Genomic DNA, 21,984 nt, shown 5'->3' with positions numbered 1-21,984 from the left:
TAACGTTTATGTAATTTTTCTCTGCTTACATTAACACAATTTTCCCATTTATTGTTTAACCATTTTTACAAATACTGAGTTTGACAGAGACTCTAATCAGAGTCTGCAACCACACACAGACACACACAGCAGCAGCACACCTGAAGATGCACATTAACATGCACATTAGCACACACACCCATGGGACTTGGGCAAGAGACAAAGGACAGGACGCTGTCTGTGGAGCCGGTCTGGTAAGACAAAAGGGAGTCGTTCCGAGAGAGGTGCGACCCATAGGGACGTAGAGACGGTCAACAGTCCAGTGGGTGAATATATGTAAATAGTTAGCACAGAGGGAGACGTTTAAATGAGTGGGAAATAATGTGATTTGAGCCAAATCTGTAGACCTTGTTGTAAATAATTTGTTATTTTCTCTTAAACTTAGGCTGCAAGTTGTTGAGTGTGGATATGAGATGTACAGTGCACGGTACATCTCATACAGCATCTTAATGACGGAAGCAAATTTTAGATCATAGGGCAGTACAGATTGGGAAACTTTGTTACAGACCATCATCCTGTAATGATTTTATCAACAAACCATACAAACATGTAACTATATATTATATATTGATAATCCACCATTTTCATTAGGAATACATGAATGTTCTAGGTCACTAACAAACCATGAGTTGAGTTTTGAGTTCACAGGTAGAGAACGCAGGTAACAAACCCCCGAAAGCGGCTGCAGCCCTGACGACTGAGGATGCAAGAATGCAAGTCCAATTGTGATGGAAAGTCACAAAGACAATGGTGAACTGACTGTAATGGTTGGGGCCCTCAGTGGGCCAACAGATGGTTGATCTTGATGAGCAAATGTAAGTTAAGTAGGACCAGAGGAAGTTGAAAACTGATGGAGACACTCATAAGGTGTTTGACGGTACGGTAAATGGTAAACGTAAGTGTAAAGCTGGGAAAGTAGGTTAAATGGTTAAACAGTTGTTCGAAGTTTTTGTGATAGATCATCACACACATCCTGGAGCCCAGAGAGGCTGCAAGGAGAAAAGGAGGAAGCAGCGAACGGATTGGTAAGATGCAGAGGTCAAAGGGTGCAGACAGCTGACCAACAGGAGGGACATAGCAGGTCTCCCAATACAACAACAAACGGGATAAGACCTTGGTAAGATGCAGAGGTCAAAGGGTGCAGACAGCTGACCAACAGGAGGGACTTAGCAGGTCTCCCAATACAACAACAAACGGGATAAGCATTACTATTTTTACAGGGGTTCTGTTGAGAGTAACATAGTCTCAGAGTCCCGGATCAGAATTCGAAAACCACACACACTGTTTGAATGCAAATATTCTGTGTATCATGCTTTAATCATTTTTCTCTATCACTGCATAGGGACTGTTGTTTTCTTAATTTCTGTTTTTCAATTTAAAGGAAGAGCTCGCCAGCCAGCATCGAACTTTGAGACAATGCAAAGAAGTCTGAAGCTGACCTGATGCTGATTATGACCCATTTATTTTGAGACATGTGTTGAAATAACACATGCCTCAACAGGAGGGATGTAGATATAGAAATATTTTTCCAAATTGAACGATAGGAAAACTTAACAAAAGAAATTACTAAAAGAAAGATATAGATAACGGAGGAGGAACACCTGGGAAGAGCACACACACACACACACACACACACACACACACGTAGGCACCCCATTGTGCTTCTCTATTCAACAGCTGACCAGGGAATCCTGATTTTCCAACACCTCGGATCCCCCGATCAGTCTGGTCACAGGACCTGCGAGATTCTCAGGATCAAGAAGAGAGTGGATCTCAATCACACGTCAATGACGACCACTACGTGTCGCCTGACCAAGCCTTTGATAACAAGAGGAAGTATACACTCAACCATAATCCCACAAACACTTTAGTTTTTGTACAAGTTATTACCACACAACTTTCAGATTAAGGAAAGGGACAGAAACCCCTCATTTAAATCCATGCTAAAAATGATTGAGATATACGAGCAAATCCACACGGTTGATATTATTGTGAGAACAAGAGATCAAGGTTCTTGATTTATAATGTCCAAACATTTCCCTGATATAGAACTATATAGTAAATAGACATATTCACATTGAACATCTGGTCGGACGGTGAAAGAGATTCACCTTTCCGTTGGGTCGTACTTAATAAGATAACAGTATTGTCCCGATTAAACAAAACATAACTATAGACACAGTGAACAACAGACAGGAATGCATCACCAATAATTGATAAACTACGTTAACCTAAAAGCCACATCAGTAGAATGGAAGCTATGGGAATACCTGGGGGGTGTCTAATTAGTTGCAAGTCATACACAGGATCTGGAAGACGCACCTCTAGCCCTGCTGGAGCAGAGAGACATGACACAGAAGAGGAGAGACCACCTGTCAACAACCTGAGCGGCGCCAAAGGAACCGTGAGCAGTGACCAAACAACCGTCATCTCGCTGAGAGGAAGGACTTCCTCAGCCCAGAGTCTGCTTGACCACCGTGCAGGACCAGGAGGAAGCATCAGAACCAGCACCGCAGAGCCGGACCAGAAGCAAGACAAGCATCGTTCTAGGAGACCAGAAGCAAGACTAGGACCGATTCAGAAAGGGTCCAAGCAACCTTCCAGTCTCCCTTTTGAGGGACAGCACAGTTCCAAGACCACCTCACACTAATGGGGGACATTGACAGCCCAGCACAGACATAACCTCAGACCCATTGGGTCACATCAGAGCCATGGATTTCCAGTACAGACACTCCCAAGTTTCCAAGCCCCTCTACAAACACTGCCCCATGGACAACAACCATTTAGCATAAGAGATCTTGAGAATGATCGAGAAAACACCCTCACACACAAATGGAGGTGAACCACTGCTGAAAGCTCTCACTAAGAACCAGCAGAGAACAGTGACATGGACAACCGCTTCTCAGGTTTATTGGACTCATGATTTAGTAAATACAAACAATTGTTTATTTCTGTGATAACAGTCTCCATTATGGCCAGCATTCTATTCCTAGCTGGATGCTGTTGCATCCTCTATATTAGGACTCTTATTATTAGTCATAACCACCGCACCCATTCAAGAAGACCAGCCCCATGATGCTATTAGGTTTTATTAAATGAATGTCCTGTATCAATTTATACTGTACACATGACATCCGTGATGAAATGTTAAATCCTGGGAGAAGATCTTTCAATCTCTCCGACAGATTTCTTCCTCGTTTTATTCCCAAAAAGGGTTTTCGAGGGAGTTTTGTTCTGTGCCAGGTACAAGTTAACAAGGTGTGTCCAGAGGCACATCTTATGATTAGAATGTGTTGGATCAAGCGTGTCATATTGGATCGAACGTTATGCTAAACAAATAGAGACGACACATCTGACAAAACTGAGGAATTTGATGAACCGATCCCTCTGATTGGTTTTTACACCAAAATTGGTGTAAAGGGATGGATTGTAGGATATTAGAAACAAATATACGACCCGGTTCATAAAATTAATAAAAATGCATATAGTGTACACCAGAATACAGCCATGATTCTGAAACTGTGTAATCAATAAAGTAATGACAATATTGTAAAACCACTGTAAATCTGCAACTGTAATAGAATAATACCAATGTAGAGTTATGATTGTATTTGATGTAATGTAATCAACTGGAATGCATGCATGTAATACTTGAACAACAACTGATATTGACTATGGGCCATTCGAAATCCGAGTTACATTGAACTCACCAGAAGACCACTCCCAGAGGTGTGGACACTGACTTTCACACCTTTAAGCATTGTTATAAATACCTGTAGGAACCATTGTTCTCGAGTTCACTGGTGGAGACGACAGACGGGCACTAGGGATGGTCAAAGGACTGACCTGGGGCCTGTTGGTTTCTGAGACCAGCGGCTCCTCAGCTGAGATGTTCTTTTTACCACAACGCCATCTCCTTTATTAAATACATTTGATTTTAACCTTTTGATCAGCAATGACCTCTGTCCGTCCGGCGTTTCTTCATTTTTGAACACAACAAAAGACATATTGTTGTCATTTATAAGCTGTATTATATCAATATTTATGAAATGGATGAATTTATTTCTTCACATCTCTTCTTTCCTTTTTTTTGGTGAGCTCTTATGAAGGACACGGTGGACTGTAGGTGTAACTCTCCTTTCTCTGTATACAGAAGCAGCACAGCAAGTCAACATCAAGCAAAGTGTTTTTCATTAGGAGGACGATTGCTGACTGAATGTGGAATTTTCTTTGGCTGAAAACAGCGGCGACTGAAACGACTGTTTTCTCCACCAAGATCCACAAAAAGACTTTCTATAATAACTCAGTAAAACGGGTTGAGCATGTTCACCACGAGGCAACAACTAATACTTTTTGTATTTGCCGTGCATGCTTTAGTTTTTCAATGCGATATTGTGGAGGAAATTGGTCCCTCAACCATAACGGAGGAAGTATGAACTCCTGCCTACATCTAGACACATACAAATTGTCACACAATGCCACACGTGTGCAAGGAAAATCCCCTTAGAGTGCTTGAATTTTCTTTTTGATTAAATCTGTGTGTCGACCCTTGATAAACCACATTAAGGCAGAGCAGAAGAGAGATTCACAAAACCTCTGAAAGGTTTGGCCATGAATTTCTGTGTTTCATTCCCCTCTCCAAAAACATTTAGTGCTCAGAATTAATATTTTGTCTATTGAAAGGAATCTGTTGTGTTTAATCCGCCGCTGTAATACACTCACCATGTTCCACATCCATCTTTCCACACACCAGAAATACAGGCGACATCTTTAAATGAATAAGCTCAATCACGTATTGCAAAATGCAGTTTAGGATGTGCTTGCAAAAGTAAAAGAAACTTCAGTGACACTGACATAAAGAACATTTGTATTGGCGTACTGATTGTCTTTAGGGATTTGTCTCTGTTTGTTGTCCCATGCATTTGCTGATCGCGGCCACTTTTCTGTTTTTTATAAAAGCTTTCCTGGCAGCATGTCCAGTAGAATTTCATCACTGATCACCTCTAACACCTCTAACCTCTCGGGAAGTTGTTTCGCACCAGGAGGTTACATGATGATAGCTGCCGTCATGTCCTTTAAAGATGTGCATCAGGGGTCAAGGGGTCACGGTGTGAATTAATGTGTAATGATCTGGAAAGCAGAGAAAAAAAAGAAAAAATTGCTGGTGTGGGGCTTCTGGAAGTCCAATCCCTGGATGATATCCTGTTCTTACCGAATGCCTGAGGCGGGGCAGGATTTAAAAAAAAATTAAAACAGATTTTTTTTGTTAATAAAGACGTCTAGTGTTATGTGTGGCGAGGAACCATCACAATGTGCGAGTCCCCACCTGACAGCTTGAAAAGAGCCTCATGGCAAAGGCTTTTGATTTTGCTTCCTTCAGGAATTTACATGCCACTGTAAATTCTAAAAAACTATTAATACTGCTTAAGTGAACCGTTTTTTGCAGACATTTGCATGATTGCATGGCTCATCTACACATGTCGGTGTGTAGACCATGAGGTGTCTTCACAATCTTTCATTGTGTCTAACGTGATTCAGAAGGTTGTGATTGTTACTTACGGGAAACATGAACATACACTCCCCGTTTCCACTTTTTCCTTCGTCGTGTTAAACCTTCGAGGGGCTGAACTTCTTCCAACTTCATGTTGGTGTCTGACTCCAGGAATCTCAGGCTCCGCCCCGCGCCTCGGTCACCGGGCCGAGGCGCGGGGCGGAGCCTGAGACTTTGTAAACAACTCCCACGCTGCTTTTAAGCGCGTCGGCTGTATTTACTACGGGAGGGCGCGACGGTGCTGCTGCCAAACAGGTGAGACACACTTTGGTTTGCTCGCGTTTTCCTATTAAAAAAAAAGTGTGTGCTGAGCGTTATATGCGTGTCCTCGTGACTCGTAGTAGTAGTAGTAGTAGTGGTAGTAGTCGTGGTAGTAGTGGAAGTAGCAGCAGCGGTGCTGGTGCAAAACGATGTTTGTTTGTGTTTATGAAACGAAAGCCTGCGTCAGGCTCCACTGAAAGGCCGACTTCTAACCATGCGTGACGTCACAACGGTCTCCCGAGACACGTCATAAGTCATACGTCTCTTTCGTCTTACGTCTTATTGTCGCAGTGTGGTTCGCTTCAAACTAGACCGCTGAAAGATCCGTCACCCTGTTTGGCAGATATTTTGAAAGCAGCTCATCAGTAGACGAGCCTTTTAAATCGGATCTGTTTTGAAATATTTCTTCCCACCGTCACACCTTCCTTCTCTGTGACCTCCAGCGGTGCTGAAAGTTTAAAGCGCTGTAAACGCGCCCGTTGTTTTACTGTCAGTCTGAACATGGATTACAGAATTTTTTTCATTCTCAGCGGATGTGGGCACGACTTTCTTGTGGAAGGTCAACATCTGCATGCTCTACATTTCCGCTGCTGGAGGAGTGGTTGAGGAAGAAGGGGGAGGGGAAAGCTTCCTGTCAGATTGGCTGAACTGAAGCTGAGGTTTTGTCAGAGAGGGGGGGGGGGGGGCTGCATGCCCTCACCAGTGTCTCTGCTGTATCTTCTCTGTAAATGTGACGCCCACGTCCACATGATTTCATTTGAGTTCATCTGTGGCAGTTTCCTGTTTTGTTTTTGTTTTTCACCTCGATTGTACTGAGCTCTTTGTTTCCATGTTGGACAAATGGTTCCTTCCCTCTCTACTCTTCTACCTATTCGACAAACAAACAGCCACATTTTTAGCTCTGCCACGTATTTTTGGTATCTACATTGTTCTAGATGTAAACTGACACAACAACTGACACAAACTCTGAGCTGGGGATTGGATAAATAGTTATATCTACATAGATGTGTGTTTGTGTGTATAGACATGGTGGTTTGAAAGCAGTACATAATAAATATCTATATATTTATATACATTTATTTCTCATGGAATAATATTTTCAGCTCTGGTTTGATCAGATTGATTTGTGTGTAACTTTCTTTTTTTTTTCACCGCAGTTCAGTCGGAGTTCAGCTGAAATCCCAAATCTCTAACCTCTAAGTCATCTCGATGACTCCTCGCATCGGGAACATATTTGTTTGCTTCACGTCTCGCTGCTCTCGCCGCTCCCCCAGTGTCCCGTGTTCGACGTGACACGCTGACGTCATCGGTTCCTGTCGGGCTTTTCCCGAAAACACGAAGGCGTATGTCGGCGCTGGGAGGCCAGCTGCTGTGTTTTGGTGGTTTTTGATTTGCTTTAAATGCGCCATGCAGCTGCGCTGAGAGGATGCTGCTGTAGTCGTCTTTGGCTCGGCGCTGTTCATGCTGCAGGAAAGCAGAATAGAGAGGTATGCGTGTGAGCGGCACTGTATTTATTCTTGCCCAAACCATCTTTTACAGGAGTTGCAACGTGGTCGACACGTTTCAGAGACGCTCATTGTGGGGGGGGGGGATTTATCTGTCCTCCAAAAATCTGTGTCTGAAGAATGTAACTCTGCAGCCAAGCCAAACTAAAACTGTGAGTTTTTTCCCACTGACTCCCCACCGTCACTGTTAGACTTTGGGAAATGTGCGCGGAGCCCGTTGGTCAACAAAGAAAAAGCCTTGGAGTAGAACTCGGACACAAGGTTGGAAATGAAAAAGGTTTTTCTTTTTAGCAGAGGCCTCCTGGCATGTTTTCAAGTGCAGCAGCAGCAGGAGGAGGAGTACGAGGAGGAGGTGGAGGAAGAAAAGGAGGAGGAGGCAGAGCATGTGTCCGACTGTATGTCCGGATGTGTCTACTATAGAGTTGGACCAGGATCAACTCTGAGATTCGCAGCTGTTGGGCAGGAACGGCGTCCCGGCCTGGCAAAGCTGATTATGCCAGCGTAAATACTGCAGGAACGCAAGCGACACAGTTTACACGTTAAATCAGCCGCTTTATTTTTTTTTAACGATTTTATATAATAATGATAATTTGCTTTATTAAAGGTATGATATACAGGTGAGTAATATCTGAGCTCTCCTTAACAACAATAATAATAATAATACATTTAATTTATTTAGCGCTTTTCCAAATGCTTAAAGTCACTTTAATAAAACATTATATAATATGCTAAAAGCTGAGCTGTAAATAAATAAAACCAAGCAAATAGCGAACACACACAGGACACGCAGTCATCCATTAAAAGCGGTTCTGAAGAGTCTTGATTTGTGTTTTGAATGTGGAGGGGTCAGTGCAGTCTTGGGGAGAGCGTTCCAGAGGGAAAGGGGGTGGGGCGGCAGTATTTGTTACTGCACTGTCATCAACGCAGGGCAGAAGGGTTCGTTGATTTAATCGGTAGATCCCGGTTGGGTGCTCAAGGTCCCAGTGACGGATCTTTGCATGCGAGCCCTACCGGCGCAATTGTGACTTTTGAATTATCGGATGAGGAAGCTGCATTGGACGGATTTTCATCATTCTGCTTTCGGTTGTCAGTGTCAGAGTGTGATAACGTGGCCGTGGCGTCCGTCCGGGCCGCAGTTCATATATGACAGAACGCTGACCTCTAGTGGTCAGGAAAGGTTGTGCAAGTACAATATGAATCAAAAAACATAGATTACAGGTCATTTTACAGGTCATTTTACAGATATTAGTTTTCAAGTTATTCTGAACGTGAGTTCATCATATTGTATAGCAGAAAGCTCTGGATGAAGCGCTGAAAATTCACAACAAAATGACAAACTTATTTAATGATTTATTTAGAGTGCAGTGCTAGAAGATACTGCCGTTGCTGTGGTTCTGATGCATCTCCACCAGAGAGCAGACGAGTCAAGCTGATGAACTCCAGAGACGCTTACAATATGACCTTAATGTGACATGAGTGTGCGTCCATGTGATGAGAGCTTCCACTTCAGTTATAGGATGAAACGCCATCGTGTGTGTGAAAGACAGAGAGCTCCATAGAAAAAGAGAGAGAGAGAGAGAGAGAGAGAGAGAGAGAGAGAGAGAGAGAGAGAGACGGACAAAACCCTGATAAAAAGGTAGAAGAGCCTAATTAAAGACACAGAGAGCTATTCAGAATGCTCTTGTACTGCAGGAAGGATGTAGTATTTTGAAACTCCCCACATTTTTCGAGAATAAAACCTCACGGTGAAAATAACTGAGACACAGTGTTGCTTGGTGTTATTTCTTCATTTTGTGCTCCAAATCCCCTCGTGTAATGTGGTGGATGGCTCAGGATGCCCGGGGGTCATCTTAAGGTTAGTGGCAGGGTGTTTGTGTGTGTGTGTGTGTGTGTGTGTGTGTGTGTGTGTGTGTGTGCACGCACGCACCTTTTTTGTGGGGTACTTTTAATTGAATGCAAACTTCTTCCGGTGTTTCAAAGAAGAGTTTCAAGTAAAAAAAGAGCTTTGTGTCATCGTGGCGAAGCGGTGGAGGAGGTCAGGACCGAAGTACCGTCACATGGGGACATTTATGCGTGCGGGGTGCGGGCAGGCTGGGGGCAGGGATTACAGGAGGCCCGAACAATCGCAATACCCCCCCAACCGCAAACACACAAGTTTGATCTCAATAATTGGTGTTGACACACTCAACAAGAGGGAGCGCGAGGCTGAACCCCGCTCATGGCTCAGCGCACACCATAACAACTCACCCAATGTGGAAAACCAGAATATACAGTGACTCAAATATGATGCATTGTGCATACTTGTCCAAAAATATTTTTTTATATTTTTTTATGTGTTGGTATAAACGTATCTGACCTCCTGGCGTTGAAAGAAATTGTTTTCTTTTTGTTTTTTCTGAGGGATAATCGGCCAATTTCCTCCTTGTCACAACAAGATTAATGAGTTAATATGTGAAAGCAAGGGGCCCAAACTTGCTTAATTAGAACAAATAAATCCAGCAGATTGGGGAAAGGTAAAAAACAAGGTAGACTTTAGAACTGGCACCTCTGGTCGATCCGATTGATCGTCTGTACAGCTGTGCAGACAGCTGTGTCCCTTTTTGGCGTCGTTCTCAGTACCATGTGTTGATCAGTTTGTGTACCTGTTTTTTTATTGGTTTTAGAAGACTTATTGTAAATAAAAAGAACAGACTTCCCAGTGTGGGTCTGGGTCTCTATCTGCACCTGTCCTTCTTTTATTCCCAACACGCTCCTCTGTCAGTCTCTCTCCAAACATCCGGGGAACAAATATGGCCTTTGTTGGTCACCCACCGTGGATCTCACAAACAGCTAATACAGACTTTTCCCCACCGACCTTGCCAAGAGTCTGAAGTCATTTAATGAAGTGGCGGCTGAGCCTAGAAGGAGCCAGTGTGCTCGCCGCCTCTCGCTGACAGAATGGAAAATGTCTATGTTATGCAGAGAGCAGCGAGTGACAAGAGGAGTATGTTCTGATACTCACCTCCCAGACACGTATGACAAAGCGAGGCTGCTGCGATTATACCGGAACGCGTGCATTTTTTTCCTGGATCGCTCGTTGTTTCAGGGATACTGCACTTATTCACACTTTGAGGTTCGAAATCAGCTGCGATGAGTTCTAACAATACCGATGTCCCCTTCTGGACTCCTCACGACTTAAATGTTTAAGTGACATTTCGTCTCTGTTTTGTTTGTTTTGAAAGTGAATGTTTTTGTCAACGGTATATAAAATTTCTCGAGGTCTAAACTTGCCGGGCGTCCTTGTGGCAGTTGAACTTAAAGCGAGAAAGCCTAATTGTTTCACAAATTCTTTGTAGTTGTCTCTTTTGTCGGGTTAATTTATCAGAGCAAAACCTCACCCTTCATATCCATTTTCACGGCTGTCTATTTATCCACTTCTGCTATTAATGGACAGTATCTCTGTATGTATTTGGCCGCACTTCTATTCAAGCCCCTGTCTTTTCATCTGTGGGCAGATTGCGGCCTGTTTTGGTGTCCCGATTGCGGCCTGTTTTGGTGTCCCATTGTGCAGCTGTCAGTTATTTTCCAAACACTCGAGTGTCATTTGCTTCAGATTCCATCCCTTTCAATTCACACTTCTTTTCTATGGCTCTGCCAGCGTACATCTCATTGAGCGTGCATCAGCGGGCAGATTCATTCTTCTCTCCTTCTCAAAAACACTTTTTTTCCCCCCTTCATAGCAGCCATAAGCCTCCTTTTTAAATCCACGGACAATGTGTTTTTTGTCCATCCTCCTCGGTCCTTTTCGGCGGAGAGTGCGGGGATTCTCTCTCTCTCTCTCTCTCTCTCTCTCTCTCCGAGGGCATCTGGGGGGAGGGAAGGGGGCGGAGGGGGGCGACGCACCCCTGAGCATGTTGCCTCCTTCTCGAATCTCAATTGTCCGTCCATAATGAACCATGATGAAAGATAACAGAACCAAATGTAATAATTCACGCGGGCCCTCCGGTGAGGGAGCGCGTGGCTAGCGGTCGGCCCCGGGGGCCGCGATGCCCTCCTGCTTCGCCTCCCAGAACAATGCGCCGGCCGGCCCCACCAGCGCCGCTCGCCCTGCTGCGGTCCAGAAGTCCTGTTCCTCTGTCCTCCCGCTGTCCCCTTGCTGCTACTCAGGATGACTGTGATCAACGGGATGCCAGAGCATCTCTTTGGGAGACGAGACAAACTGGACCCACTGTCTTCCTGAGATTCTTTCGTTCTTCAGTCCTCGCCCCTTGTTTTATATGTCTGGGCTGTGGATTTTCTCAGATAAAGGTGCCCACTGTCATCTTCTCTCACAGCGTCATGGTCCTCCTCGTTTGTAAATTGCCCGCAGTTGTGTTTCTGTGCCTGGCAATTTAATGAGTGAAACATTGGCGATCAAGGCATTTCAGAAATGCTAAGAATTGACTTCTTTGACAAGAGTTTGAGACAGCCTGTGACCTTCCCACTCTGCCCCCTTATTCAGTCATTTCCCCCGAGGGAAGATGGGGGAAGGTTCAGACTGTTTGGTGCACAGTAGAATCCAAAGGGGAGCACGTACACCTAATTTTAATTTAAGAGCACTTTAAAGGCAGCTTGCCCAGCTTTAGGTTGCGCTGCTCCGTGACAAATTATGTGGATGTTGGTGGTTGAAGATGGCAGACTAGGAGGGTGAGGAGAACGAACACAGACTCGATTGATGCTCCGGACCCGGGCGGCTGGAGGTTTTTGACGCAGAGTAGTTGTGTGTATGTGTAAATTCCAGTGTATATGCTTATGTGTGTGTGTGTTTGCGCGATGACCTTCTTCAATATTCCTGTGCTGGTTTCCATGAGAAAGAAATACAATGGCGCGATGGAAAACACAAATTTTCCATCTAGAGAATCCTCAATCTGACACCCGGCTGCTCTCTCAGATGTGCCAATGACGCTGCTCAATGCAAAAACTAAAAAAAGTACCCCGACTTTTGCTACACTGTAACTACTGCAACATTTATTTGCCTCGTCACACATTGCCCAATCACGGACCATACATTCATAGTATTGAATTGTGAACTAATGATAAAAACCTACTATTTTCTCATTAACCCCTTAGTGTCGAGCCGCTGTAATCCAGGCTGACATTAAAGTCGTTCATTTTAACAGGGTTATAGATGTTGATAGAGGTTGACATGGATTTGTGATTCAGAATAAGACCGAGATGATGAACTAGAGGTCCGGATTGGTTTTACAATTGATAATGTCTTTAGTTCAATACACAAAAATCCAGTCAGGTTTCCCCACGTTCCAATTTCAGTCCTAACACATAGTTTAATGTCCCAAAAATACCACGCTTGACTAATGGACCGGGTGAAGTGTACGTCCGACCCAGGCCACAAACTAAAATAAACATGTTTAATTGTTCACTCGGGGGGAGAGCTGCCAACCCGGCACATGCGGATGTTTTGCAGTTGTTTATTCGTATACTCTGATAACACACAGCAAGCTTTCACTGCAAGGCTAGCTGCCACCCAAGTTAGTATCAGGGTCAATGCCAAGGGCATAGATCATTTTCACTGTGTGTGTGTGTGTGTGTGTGTGTGTGTGTAACTGTGCACATATGTGTGTGCGGTCTCAACTTTATGCGGAGCTCCATCTTAGCCTGAAAAGTTGTGTTGACTAACGCGACAGGACCTTGAACACAACACACACCCTTTAGGGGGACGGGCAGAGAATGAAACGAGGGTCTTGCTGTAAGCGTGCTTTGAGTGTGCCGGTTCACCGGTTTGGTGGTCTTTCTCTCAAGCCTGTTAATTAGTGCAGAATGTAGACTACAGTTCTACTGCCAGCAATAATGAAAAGAGGAAAGGGAGAGCGAGAGAGAGGGGGAGAGCGAGAGAGAGGAAGCTGTATTGCTGCCAAGAAGGAGGAATTTGTGATAAGTGGTTCCAAATGCAGGAGCAAGGCATCGAGACTCCCTGAGCTTCTGCCTCCAGACCCATGTGTCTTCCCCCGGGCCGCTCAGCTGCAGAGTCCGACAGCCCCCGTGGACGAGAGCAGGAGAGGCGGCATTCAGATTTATTTTAATTTCCAGGCAGCACTTGAACCGTTGGAATTACACGGTTGCGCCGCTCAACGTTTTTCTACTTTTCATAGCCGGTGGTTCCCCGTTTAGAATAAAGTCCTTTTCGGTAAATGTTTTCCAAAAAAAAAAAGGGTCTCTTGTCGGCTCGGCGGGCGTCTCTTTGCACATGTGCTGTGTGCCGAGTGAATGTGCCACTAGGTAGGGTCGCGCGCCCGGCCCTTCAATCGAGCCATTCACACGCGACGAACATGTGCCGCTTTCAAATGAGATTGCCAAATTGTTGCTTAGAAATGGCCGCGCGGCAACACAAAAGGGGAAACCAACGTGGCGGTCGGTCCGTCCTGGAGCTGCCCGTCTGTCACTTTGTGAGGCGGGAAAGAAGGCGAGCAGGACAGAAGCACCGCGTCCTGTGTAAAATTGACAAAAACGGGCACGAGCCCAGTAAGTACCACATAAAATACACCGTAGTTCAGCACGGGTCGGGATGGAAAACACCATTATGTCATCCCATTTGCACCCGCCGTGAGTGACCACACTGTGGTGCTTTGTGTGCAGCAGACACTGGAGCGGGTGGCATGAGTGACTTAATGGACGCCTCACTGTGGGTCATGCGATAGATACTTTGTGTTGTATGCAGATGTAGAGCTGCAGCTGGAATGTTTTGTATTAAGAATACAGTTTTCCACCTTTATATACTGGTCATTAATTTGATGTTCTCGCCCGATGTCGGCTGGGATTGACTCCAGGCCCCCACAACCCTGTATGAAGGATAAGCGGCTTTGAAGATGGATGGATGGATTAATTTAATGTGTCTATTGTTGAAAAATGTTATATACAAGGACAAAATGCCAATAAAGCGGATATTAACAAATTGCTTGTTTTGAACCATTTGAACAGTCAAAACTAAAGTTACTAAATATACAGTAATGCAAATGTGAAAGTACAATCCTCAAAGTTTGCAAAAACTGGATTTATTTATTTTACTGCTGATTTATTTTTTTTGCTTGATAGTTATTTGTTTGATCGGAAATTGTTGCTATTGTCTCTCAACTCATTTACTGTAATTAACTGTAAGACTAAAAGTCTGTGAGTTCAGTGGTAAAATTTAAGTTCATGGACCGGAATGATCTTTCTTCTACCGCTCATTCAGTCCCTCTCTCCCTCTGTCCGCAAGATCTGCTCCCAGCCAGCCACCTGTCTGCTGTCAAATCCAATGTTAATGTACGCTATACACTTTTTAATTATTTCCCCTGAATGTACCCGTATCAAGCCGAATAAGCATAACAGGATTGTAAAGGACCGTTTTATTAGAGGTGATCACTCTCTTTCTTCCTCCTCGCTTTCTTTCTCGCTCCCTGTGTCCAAATGCCGTTTCTCAGGTCTTTCACTCCGCTGAAGTGGTATTTTGTGTGTGTGTGCGTGCGTGCGTGTGTGTGTGTGTGTGTGTGTGTCCGTCTGAGCTCAGCATGCACCAACTGGAGCTTGTTTCCCAGGAGACGCACAGACGTGTGCTAGGAGGGTGGCAGAGGGATGGTCGAGGGGGCGGCTGGAGGCTTTGGGGTGATGGAGGGGTGGCATGTCGAACCGGGGATGGAAAGAAGGGGTCGTGGGTGGGGGGCGGTGGAGGGGGGGGCTGTCGAGGGGCAAAGTAATGAGAGGTGTTGTGTGGGAGGGGTGCTGCGGATGGGGTGGCGAGCAAAGCGAGGCCTGGCCTGGCGGGTGGCACGACGGTGGGGCCTCCTTGTGTCCCGGTACACCCCCCCCCCCCTTGTCCCTCCTGTTTTTTTTTTTCGTGGACAGCATCTGCAGCCTGCTTTACATGCAAAACGCACCCTGCAGAGAGGGCGTCTACACATGGGGCTAAGAGGGCCAGAAGAAAAGCATTCCTGAGGCAGCGCTGGGAGAAGACGGTGGTGGGTCTCCTCAGCAGCTTCTCTCCACCAGTGTCTCTCCCAGATGAAGCCATGCGGCAATGAGCCATGAGGGGGTGAATTCACTGCAGATTATTTTGCTTTGGAATCCGTCTTGAGCTCATTTCCAAGCACAGTGAATGCCATTGTTTTGTTTTTTTCAATTCCTTCGTTGAACCAAACCTGACCGTATTTTCGCCGACTTCACAAAGGTGGAACATTTGCACATTTGACAAACTAACACGGCAGAAACACAAGTATTAACCCACGTTCTGCCGTGATTCTAATCCCCAGCGCGCTTACCAGTTCTCCGGGGTCACTGTTGTCCGCTGCCCACCAGTACGGTGTCCCATTGTTAAACATTCATGGAGAACCAGAGGCCTAACATTATAATTGTGTATTTAACGCCGTGACTTTCTCCTTTTCCCTTTTCCTTCCATTATGCGTAGTGTGAAGTCACTGCGCTGCCCCGAACAATGTATCCAAAACTAACCACATGTCACGGCGTGTGAGTCAGCTCACGCAAAGGACAAGGACGAGTGTGTGTGTGTTGGTATGTGTGTGTGTGTGTGTGTGTGTGTGTGTGTGTGTTTGTGTGCGTGCGCGCCGTGTGTGTGCCCTTAAGGGAACGACACCTGCCAAGGAAAGCAGGCACATGCGTACACTCCACATCCTCACCCCTGATATTTTCTGATAGTATTTGGCCATATTTGCCTCTGCTCTGGTGCCACGTCATTTCTTTAAAGTTAGGACACGGTGTGCCCTTCATCTCTGGAAGTCAGTTTGAGGTCGGCAAATGTCTTTGCTTTATGTGCTCTGCCAATGACTGAGGTAAGGTATAATTGACTCATTGTTGGGATTTGGGAAACTTGAGTGACGTTTGCTGGTGTTTCCTCTGACGCAGGTTAGGTTGTCTTTCTCTGACGGGTAAATGGGACGAAGTGTCAAATGTGGGTCTTGTCTTTGTCAAACAACCCGTCTAGGTGTGAGACGCCGCTTTCGTCTTCGGGCATTTTTGAACGGACTCGCATGTCTTCAACATAATATCCTCGCGTCTGAAGATAGTTGGATCTGCCGTCCTGCTAAAGGTTCGACACAGTCGGCCATCACTCTCTCATCACATCCATTTTAATTTGGGTGTACTTTTACATCGCACCATATTTACTGCTATGACATGATACTGCAACTGCAGGCCTTAAAGTAGCAATAATCTATTAATTCCTTTTACGCTCTCTCTAACAAAGCTCCTACAAAGACTGCCGTACCCAATCAGAGTTCTGAATCAAGTCCTGATGATACTGTCACAGCCCTTTCTTCCATTTTCAAAAGGCCGACCGGGCTGCCTTGACTTTTGGTGTTTGTGCTTTCCATTCCCACAGAGGGAAGTTTCCTCTTTTGTTTCTTTACAAGGGAATCGTGTGAGATTGCTCTCTTTGTGTACCTAGTGTGTGCGATAATAAGCTTGGGAAGTGAATGCTATTGGCTCACTTAATGTAAGGACATTATACATACATCAGGAGGTAGAGGGCAGGTGTCACGGACAGTACTTGACGTGAAAGCTGAATGAACTATTTCAATGGCATCATTTCAACCAAAGCACAGTTTGCAGACCCCCGTCTGCAGAGGGCATAGCAGGTGTACACTGTAAGTCAATCAGCACGTTTGACCTGCTAGAAAATACAAGCTTCGCGGCCGCAGCTCCGCCTCTCACTCATGGCAAGAAAGGATCCTCAAGTTTCTATTTCTGAACAGCAGTAAAAGAATTCCAAGAAAGCTGCCCAGCACAATGCCACTGTATTCCAATCCTCTGACACATAAAACCCCTTGTAAAGGAATCACAGTGCTCAGTGTTGACATTTTTGTACTGCTTAGAAAATGCTGTTGGTCTGAGTAAGTTCCAACGTCAAGTTGCATCTCCTTAAGAGGGGCTTTGACCTTCCGAGCACACTGCAGATGCAAAGGCTGTGATTGCTGGAACTCTTTACACAGTCGACCTATCGTGGATTTGCAAAATAGGGTCAGGTAGAATGCTTTTTCCAACTCATTTGTATGCTCTGCAGCGGCGTCTGCGTGGATGCACGCTCGTGTGGCTGCCTGCACGCGCACTGCAGTCTCCAAGAAGCTGCAGAGAGACCACAACAGCACCAGTTGCTGCAGCTGTGGCTGTTGGGCTGACTGACTGATCGAATATGGCGTTATATTTGTGCCACAATCCTGAGCGCGTAATTTTAAGTTTTGAGCACAGAGAACTATGTTGTAGCAAAGAAAAACATTCCGTGCGCGCAGTTTACTGAGGTGCCCTCGCCACAAACTTGTTTTCTGCGCGCAGGCAGCCGTTGCTGCGCTCGCTCCACCTCTTCACGCTGCGCTCGCTCGACGGTTCACTCACGCGCTCGCTCGACTTGCAGCAGCGTTACATTTGTGCCACAAAACCAACCAATCAGAGAATTAAAGAAGGTCCATTGTGATTGGCTGTTGGTCTCCAATCACAACGCTAGTAGAACTACCTACAGCATCGCGGAAGCTCAGCGAGTTGTTGAAGTTTGCAGCATTTGTGCTAAATGCTAATGGCCTGGATTAAAACATTTGGTGTTCTCATCATTTGCTTCGGTCATGTCTGATGGTGGCTAGTCGGACTTCTAATATCACTCGTTTTCGTCTTCTTTAGGAAGCGTTGTGATATTACAGATTTACAGTGGTTTTACAATATTGTCATTACTTTATGGATTGCACAGTTTCAGAATCATGGCTGTATTCTGGTGTACACTATATGCATTTTTATTAATTTTATGAACCGGGTCGTATATTTGTTTCTAATATCCTACAACCTGCATTGACTAGTCTCACCAAATCGTCCCCATATTATTTTTATTCTTTCTTTGTTCGTTCTTTCTCTCTCTCCCTCTCCCCTTCCTGTCTAACTGTGTTAAGGAAAGCATCTGTTGTGCCCAATTCCAGGTGTTTGACCTCCTCTAAAGGGAAGATGCCAACCATTGTGTAATTACAAATGTACACAATTGAGATCCGGTTTGAAGACTGTCTCCAATCTTAGTTGGATCCCTCTCTCGGCTGGCCAGAGACTAAGCTTCATGTCGTTATGGTCGGGTGCGTCGTCGACTGCGTGGCGCCCACAAAAACGGAATCTGCGGTAGAAAAAAAAGACTCCTTGTCTTTGGAAAGAGGATGTTTTTAACTTGTCATTTTTGGACTTTCTTGCACTTCACAGTCAAAGGTCTCCTTAGGTGTTCCTCAGGTGCTCACACCCCCATTTGGAATGCTGTGTGTTTGAGCAGCGTCACAGCGCTTGGGTACATTTCTATGTGCTTGTGTGTGTGTGTGTGTGCGTTTGGTTTTGTGCAGTGCATCTTTATGTATATATGAGTCCGAAAAAGTTCCATCAAATTTCCCCTGTATCTCATTAATGCAGATAGCACCACTACCACAGCGTGGAAAACGCACCAATACGATTACAGTGAAATTCTAGAACGGTGCCATTTTCTAAATGGACAACAGAACCCGTGCATGGGAACCCAACGTCATTTGGTCCCATTCATTTTATGTGGGTTTACAATAAATGTTTGGTCTTTGGTTGACGTATTTCGCAGCTATTATAACCGCAAGAGCAGATGCAGCTGCCTTGACGTCCGTCTCCCTTTGCCTACCTCGGGCCTGTTCTCTCCAATGTGCAATCCTTCTTTTCCAATATCATCGTATGGAGGCCCGCAACTCTCTTGCATTCATCTATGTTCACACGCCGGGAAATGGGAGGCTGGTTACCATGGGCCAAGTTGGTGAGCTTGGTTTTAACTTGATACCTTTCCTGAACTCTGAAGCTCTGGTCTTCGACAGCTCAGAGCTTTACGGTTGATGAAAATTGTTTTTCTTTTAAGTCACACTTCTATGACAGCAAAGATGAGACGTAAGCCACAAGTGTTCTCTCCCTGTAATTTTCCACGTCTCCCCGAGCACAGAGCATGAGCAGATGGAGATGCAGCTCTGTGTACACATGTGTGCACGCACCAAGAATTCGGAGTGTTGCAAAAAGAATCTATTCAGCAACTTTCGTGATCTCTCATGTTGATTTACTTACTTTCTATTCATTTCACCCCTACGTGCAGTGGTGCGATGCTGCAATCCCTGAAATTTCGGAGCCTTAAAAGGCTGGAGGTTGACTGAATGACTGAATGCAATTCCTCAAGCTCACCCCCCCCCTCTCCAACCAATTCCCCATCTGTCCCCACCCATCACGTCCTCTTTAGCGGAGGTCAGGGGGACCTTGCAGGTGATTCCTTGTTATATCCCTGCTATACAATGAGGGGACAGAAACAGATCCTGACCCCCTTCTACCCAGCCTCCCTCTACACACAAACACACACACACACACACACACACACACACACACACACACACACACACACACACACACACACACACAATACCTCCCAGCCAGACATCCCTGTCTTGTCCCAGCGAGCTAGGGGCTGCAGTGCGAGGGAATAGGAGGCCCCACCACTGGACCAGCTGTTCCAGACCCACTCGCTGCCGTGAGCCCCACATTCCCTCATTCAAGGGAGCTTTGTAGTTCTGACATCTCGGAACAGTTGAGCAGCTCAGCTTCTAATGCTGCTGTAATGGTGAGCGAGCGAGTTGGAGGGAGGGAGGGAGGGAGGGAGGGAAGGAGGAGAGGAAAGAACGAGACAGGCTTTATGTGTGCTTGCTTGTTACGCTTAATCTCGCCACTGCTCTCTCTCTCTATCCCTACAGGCCCCTCATCTTGAATCGCTTTACTAGACTATTTCCGGGAAGCTACATTTGGATGTTTAGTAGTGACCCCCCATTTAGATGCTATGCGGATCCTGTACCATCCTGTCGCGTCAGTCTTTAATCTTCCCCCCGTATCGTGGTGTTCCATACGGCCTTGTATCTAGCGGCAGTCTTTTCCCAACCCAGACAGTCTGAGCCGCACTGTGGTGAACTGTGTTTGTACCAGGCACCTACTATAACCTTAGGAGTCTGCTAGACTCCTGGTTAGATCATACTTGACTGCACTGTGCCACACTGTACTTTGCCGTGAAGCAGTGGCATCCTGACCGTGTGCAGCAACAGTCTCGTGAAATGCGGGGATGACGGCGGTTGGGACGTTAGCCGGGATGCACTGGTGTTCACAGCGCATCACAAAAGTCACTGTTTGGATTGTAGCTTTCGATTTTCCGATTGGCAGAGACATTCCAATTGCCTGTTGTCGATGAGCCAAATTGGCTTACACAGATGTTTTGTTGGAACAGCTACAAGGCTACAGACTTTTAACCGCCCCAAATTCTAAATGTTTTTGTTTTACTTTCTTTTTATATATAGTGGTGTTTTACATAAAATAATCTATTAAGATTATTAAATAGATAAAAGATATATTTGTTTTTGATGTATTTTTATTACCTATACGGATCAACTATGTACTAAGTTTAGTACCATTACCAAGTGCCAATGCTTTAAGCCAGTCAAGAAGCGTGCGCTCGTCTTTGCTTTTGCAAAAAAACGCACTTCACCTGCCTGCTTTTGAACGAATCGTATGCCTTCATTCCCAGAGCTATCTCATATCACAACTTATAATATGGATGATTGGCATAGTTCCCCTGGTGCTGGTGTCTTAGCTCCCTGAACTCCAGGACTTTTACCAGTCTTGCACTTTACATGGCCTCATTTCTCCTCTCGTTGACATGCCATTCAGGAAAGGCCAGTTTTATGGGGTAATCAATAAGGTTTATCTGAGGTTACTAAAAATTCAAAGAAATCTTGATTTGCAACCAACAAACTGTGCTCATAGCTCGCGGCAACCCTCTGGTCAATGACATGCAGACCTTCTAAATCCCTCTGAGAGCAACTCCCTCAATAGTCGCACTGATGGAGCTTTTCTACGGAGATAATGCATAGTTTGCGCTCTCATTCCACGGTCCTGCGTGTGCAACACTAGATACAATGAATATCCTTTTGTTTGAATTTAATAAGCAGTAGAAAAAGTGTTTGTATATGAGAAAAACAGAAGTATGAATAGAAAGAAGACGAGGCAGATGAGATGTTTCCTCAAATGTCGTAGTACCTCCTGGTCACCTTAAGATGGAACTGCTGCATTCGTTTTAATGCTTTGCTTAGAAAGAGTGTGCGCATGCACATTATGAGTGTACTGGAGAATACAGTTAGTCAAGTAGCGAGAGGATAAAATCCCCATATGTACATAAATAAATGGGACGATCCCCAAGGCTTGAAAAATTTGATCAAAAATGTGTCACATGTAATGGCCGAGGGATTCCAACCAGACAACAGGGACAGCACAGTTCCACCATGACATGCTCAGAGGCTTGCAGGGAATCACATGTGTACAAAAGGCTTATAGTGGCTGCATAAAGAGGAAATACATTATTAGGTCATAAATCATTAAGTTAAGTTCACAAACATTACAGTATTCTAATTCATGACGCCCACGTATTTCTATTTTTAAACCCAATATTAACTCTGAGCCACTCAATCAATATCTTTGAATGACTTATCATGTTACCAGGAGACTCACAAGAAGCAAGTCAGGTTCGTAAAAAAGGGAATTCCACTCATTTTACAAAAAGGTTCCGTTAACTTGTCGTGAAAAATGTAGGATTTCACACTTAAGGCT

At 45.1% G+C, this 21,984-nt stretch overlaps 1 protein-coding gene across 1 annotated transcript in view; it reads left to right on the top strand.

Annotated features, from left to right (window-relative positions):
* Positions 1-5,092: 5,092 nt before the first annotated feature.
* Positions 5,093-21,984, top strand: part of LOC144391337 (uncharacterized) — an 82,497-nt gene continuing 65,605 nt past the window's right edge. Inside the window, exons 1-2 of the mRNA XM_078097957.1 lie at positions 5,093-5,147; positions 5,762-5,845. Of these exons, the coding sequence (XP_077954083.1) occupies positions 5,093-5,147; positions 5,762-5,845 (139 nt within the window). The remainder of the gene's footprint in view (positions 5,148-5,761; positions 5,846-21,984) is intronic.

The sequence above is a fragment of the Gasterosteus aculeatus genome, chromosome Y (assembly GCF_964276395.1).
Source record: "Gasterosteus aculeatus chromosome Y, fGasAcu3.hap1.1, whole genome shotgun sequence".
Lineage (NCBI taxonomy): Eukaryota > Metazoa > Chordata > Actinopteri > Perciformes > Gasterosteidae > Gasterosteus > Gasterosteus aculeatus.
Note: the sequence above shows the minus strand (reverse complement) of the source record. Positions and strands in the feature narration are given on the sequence as shown.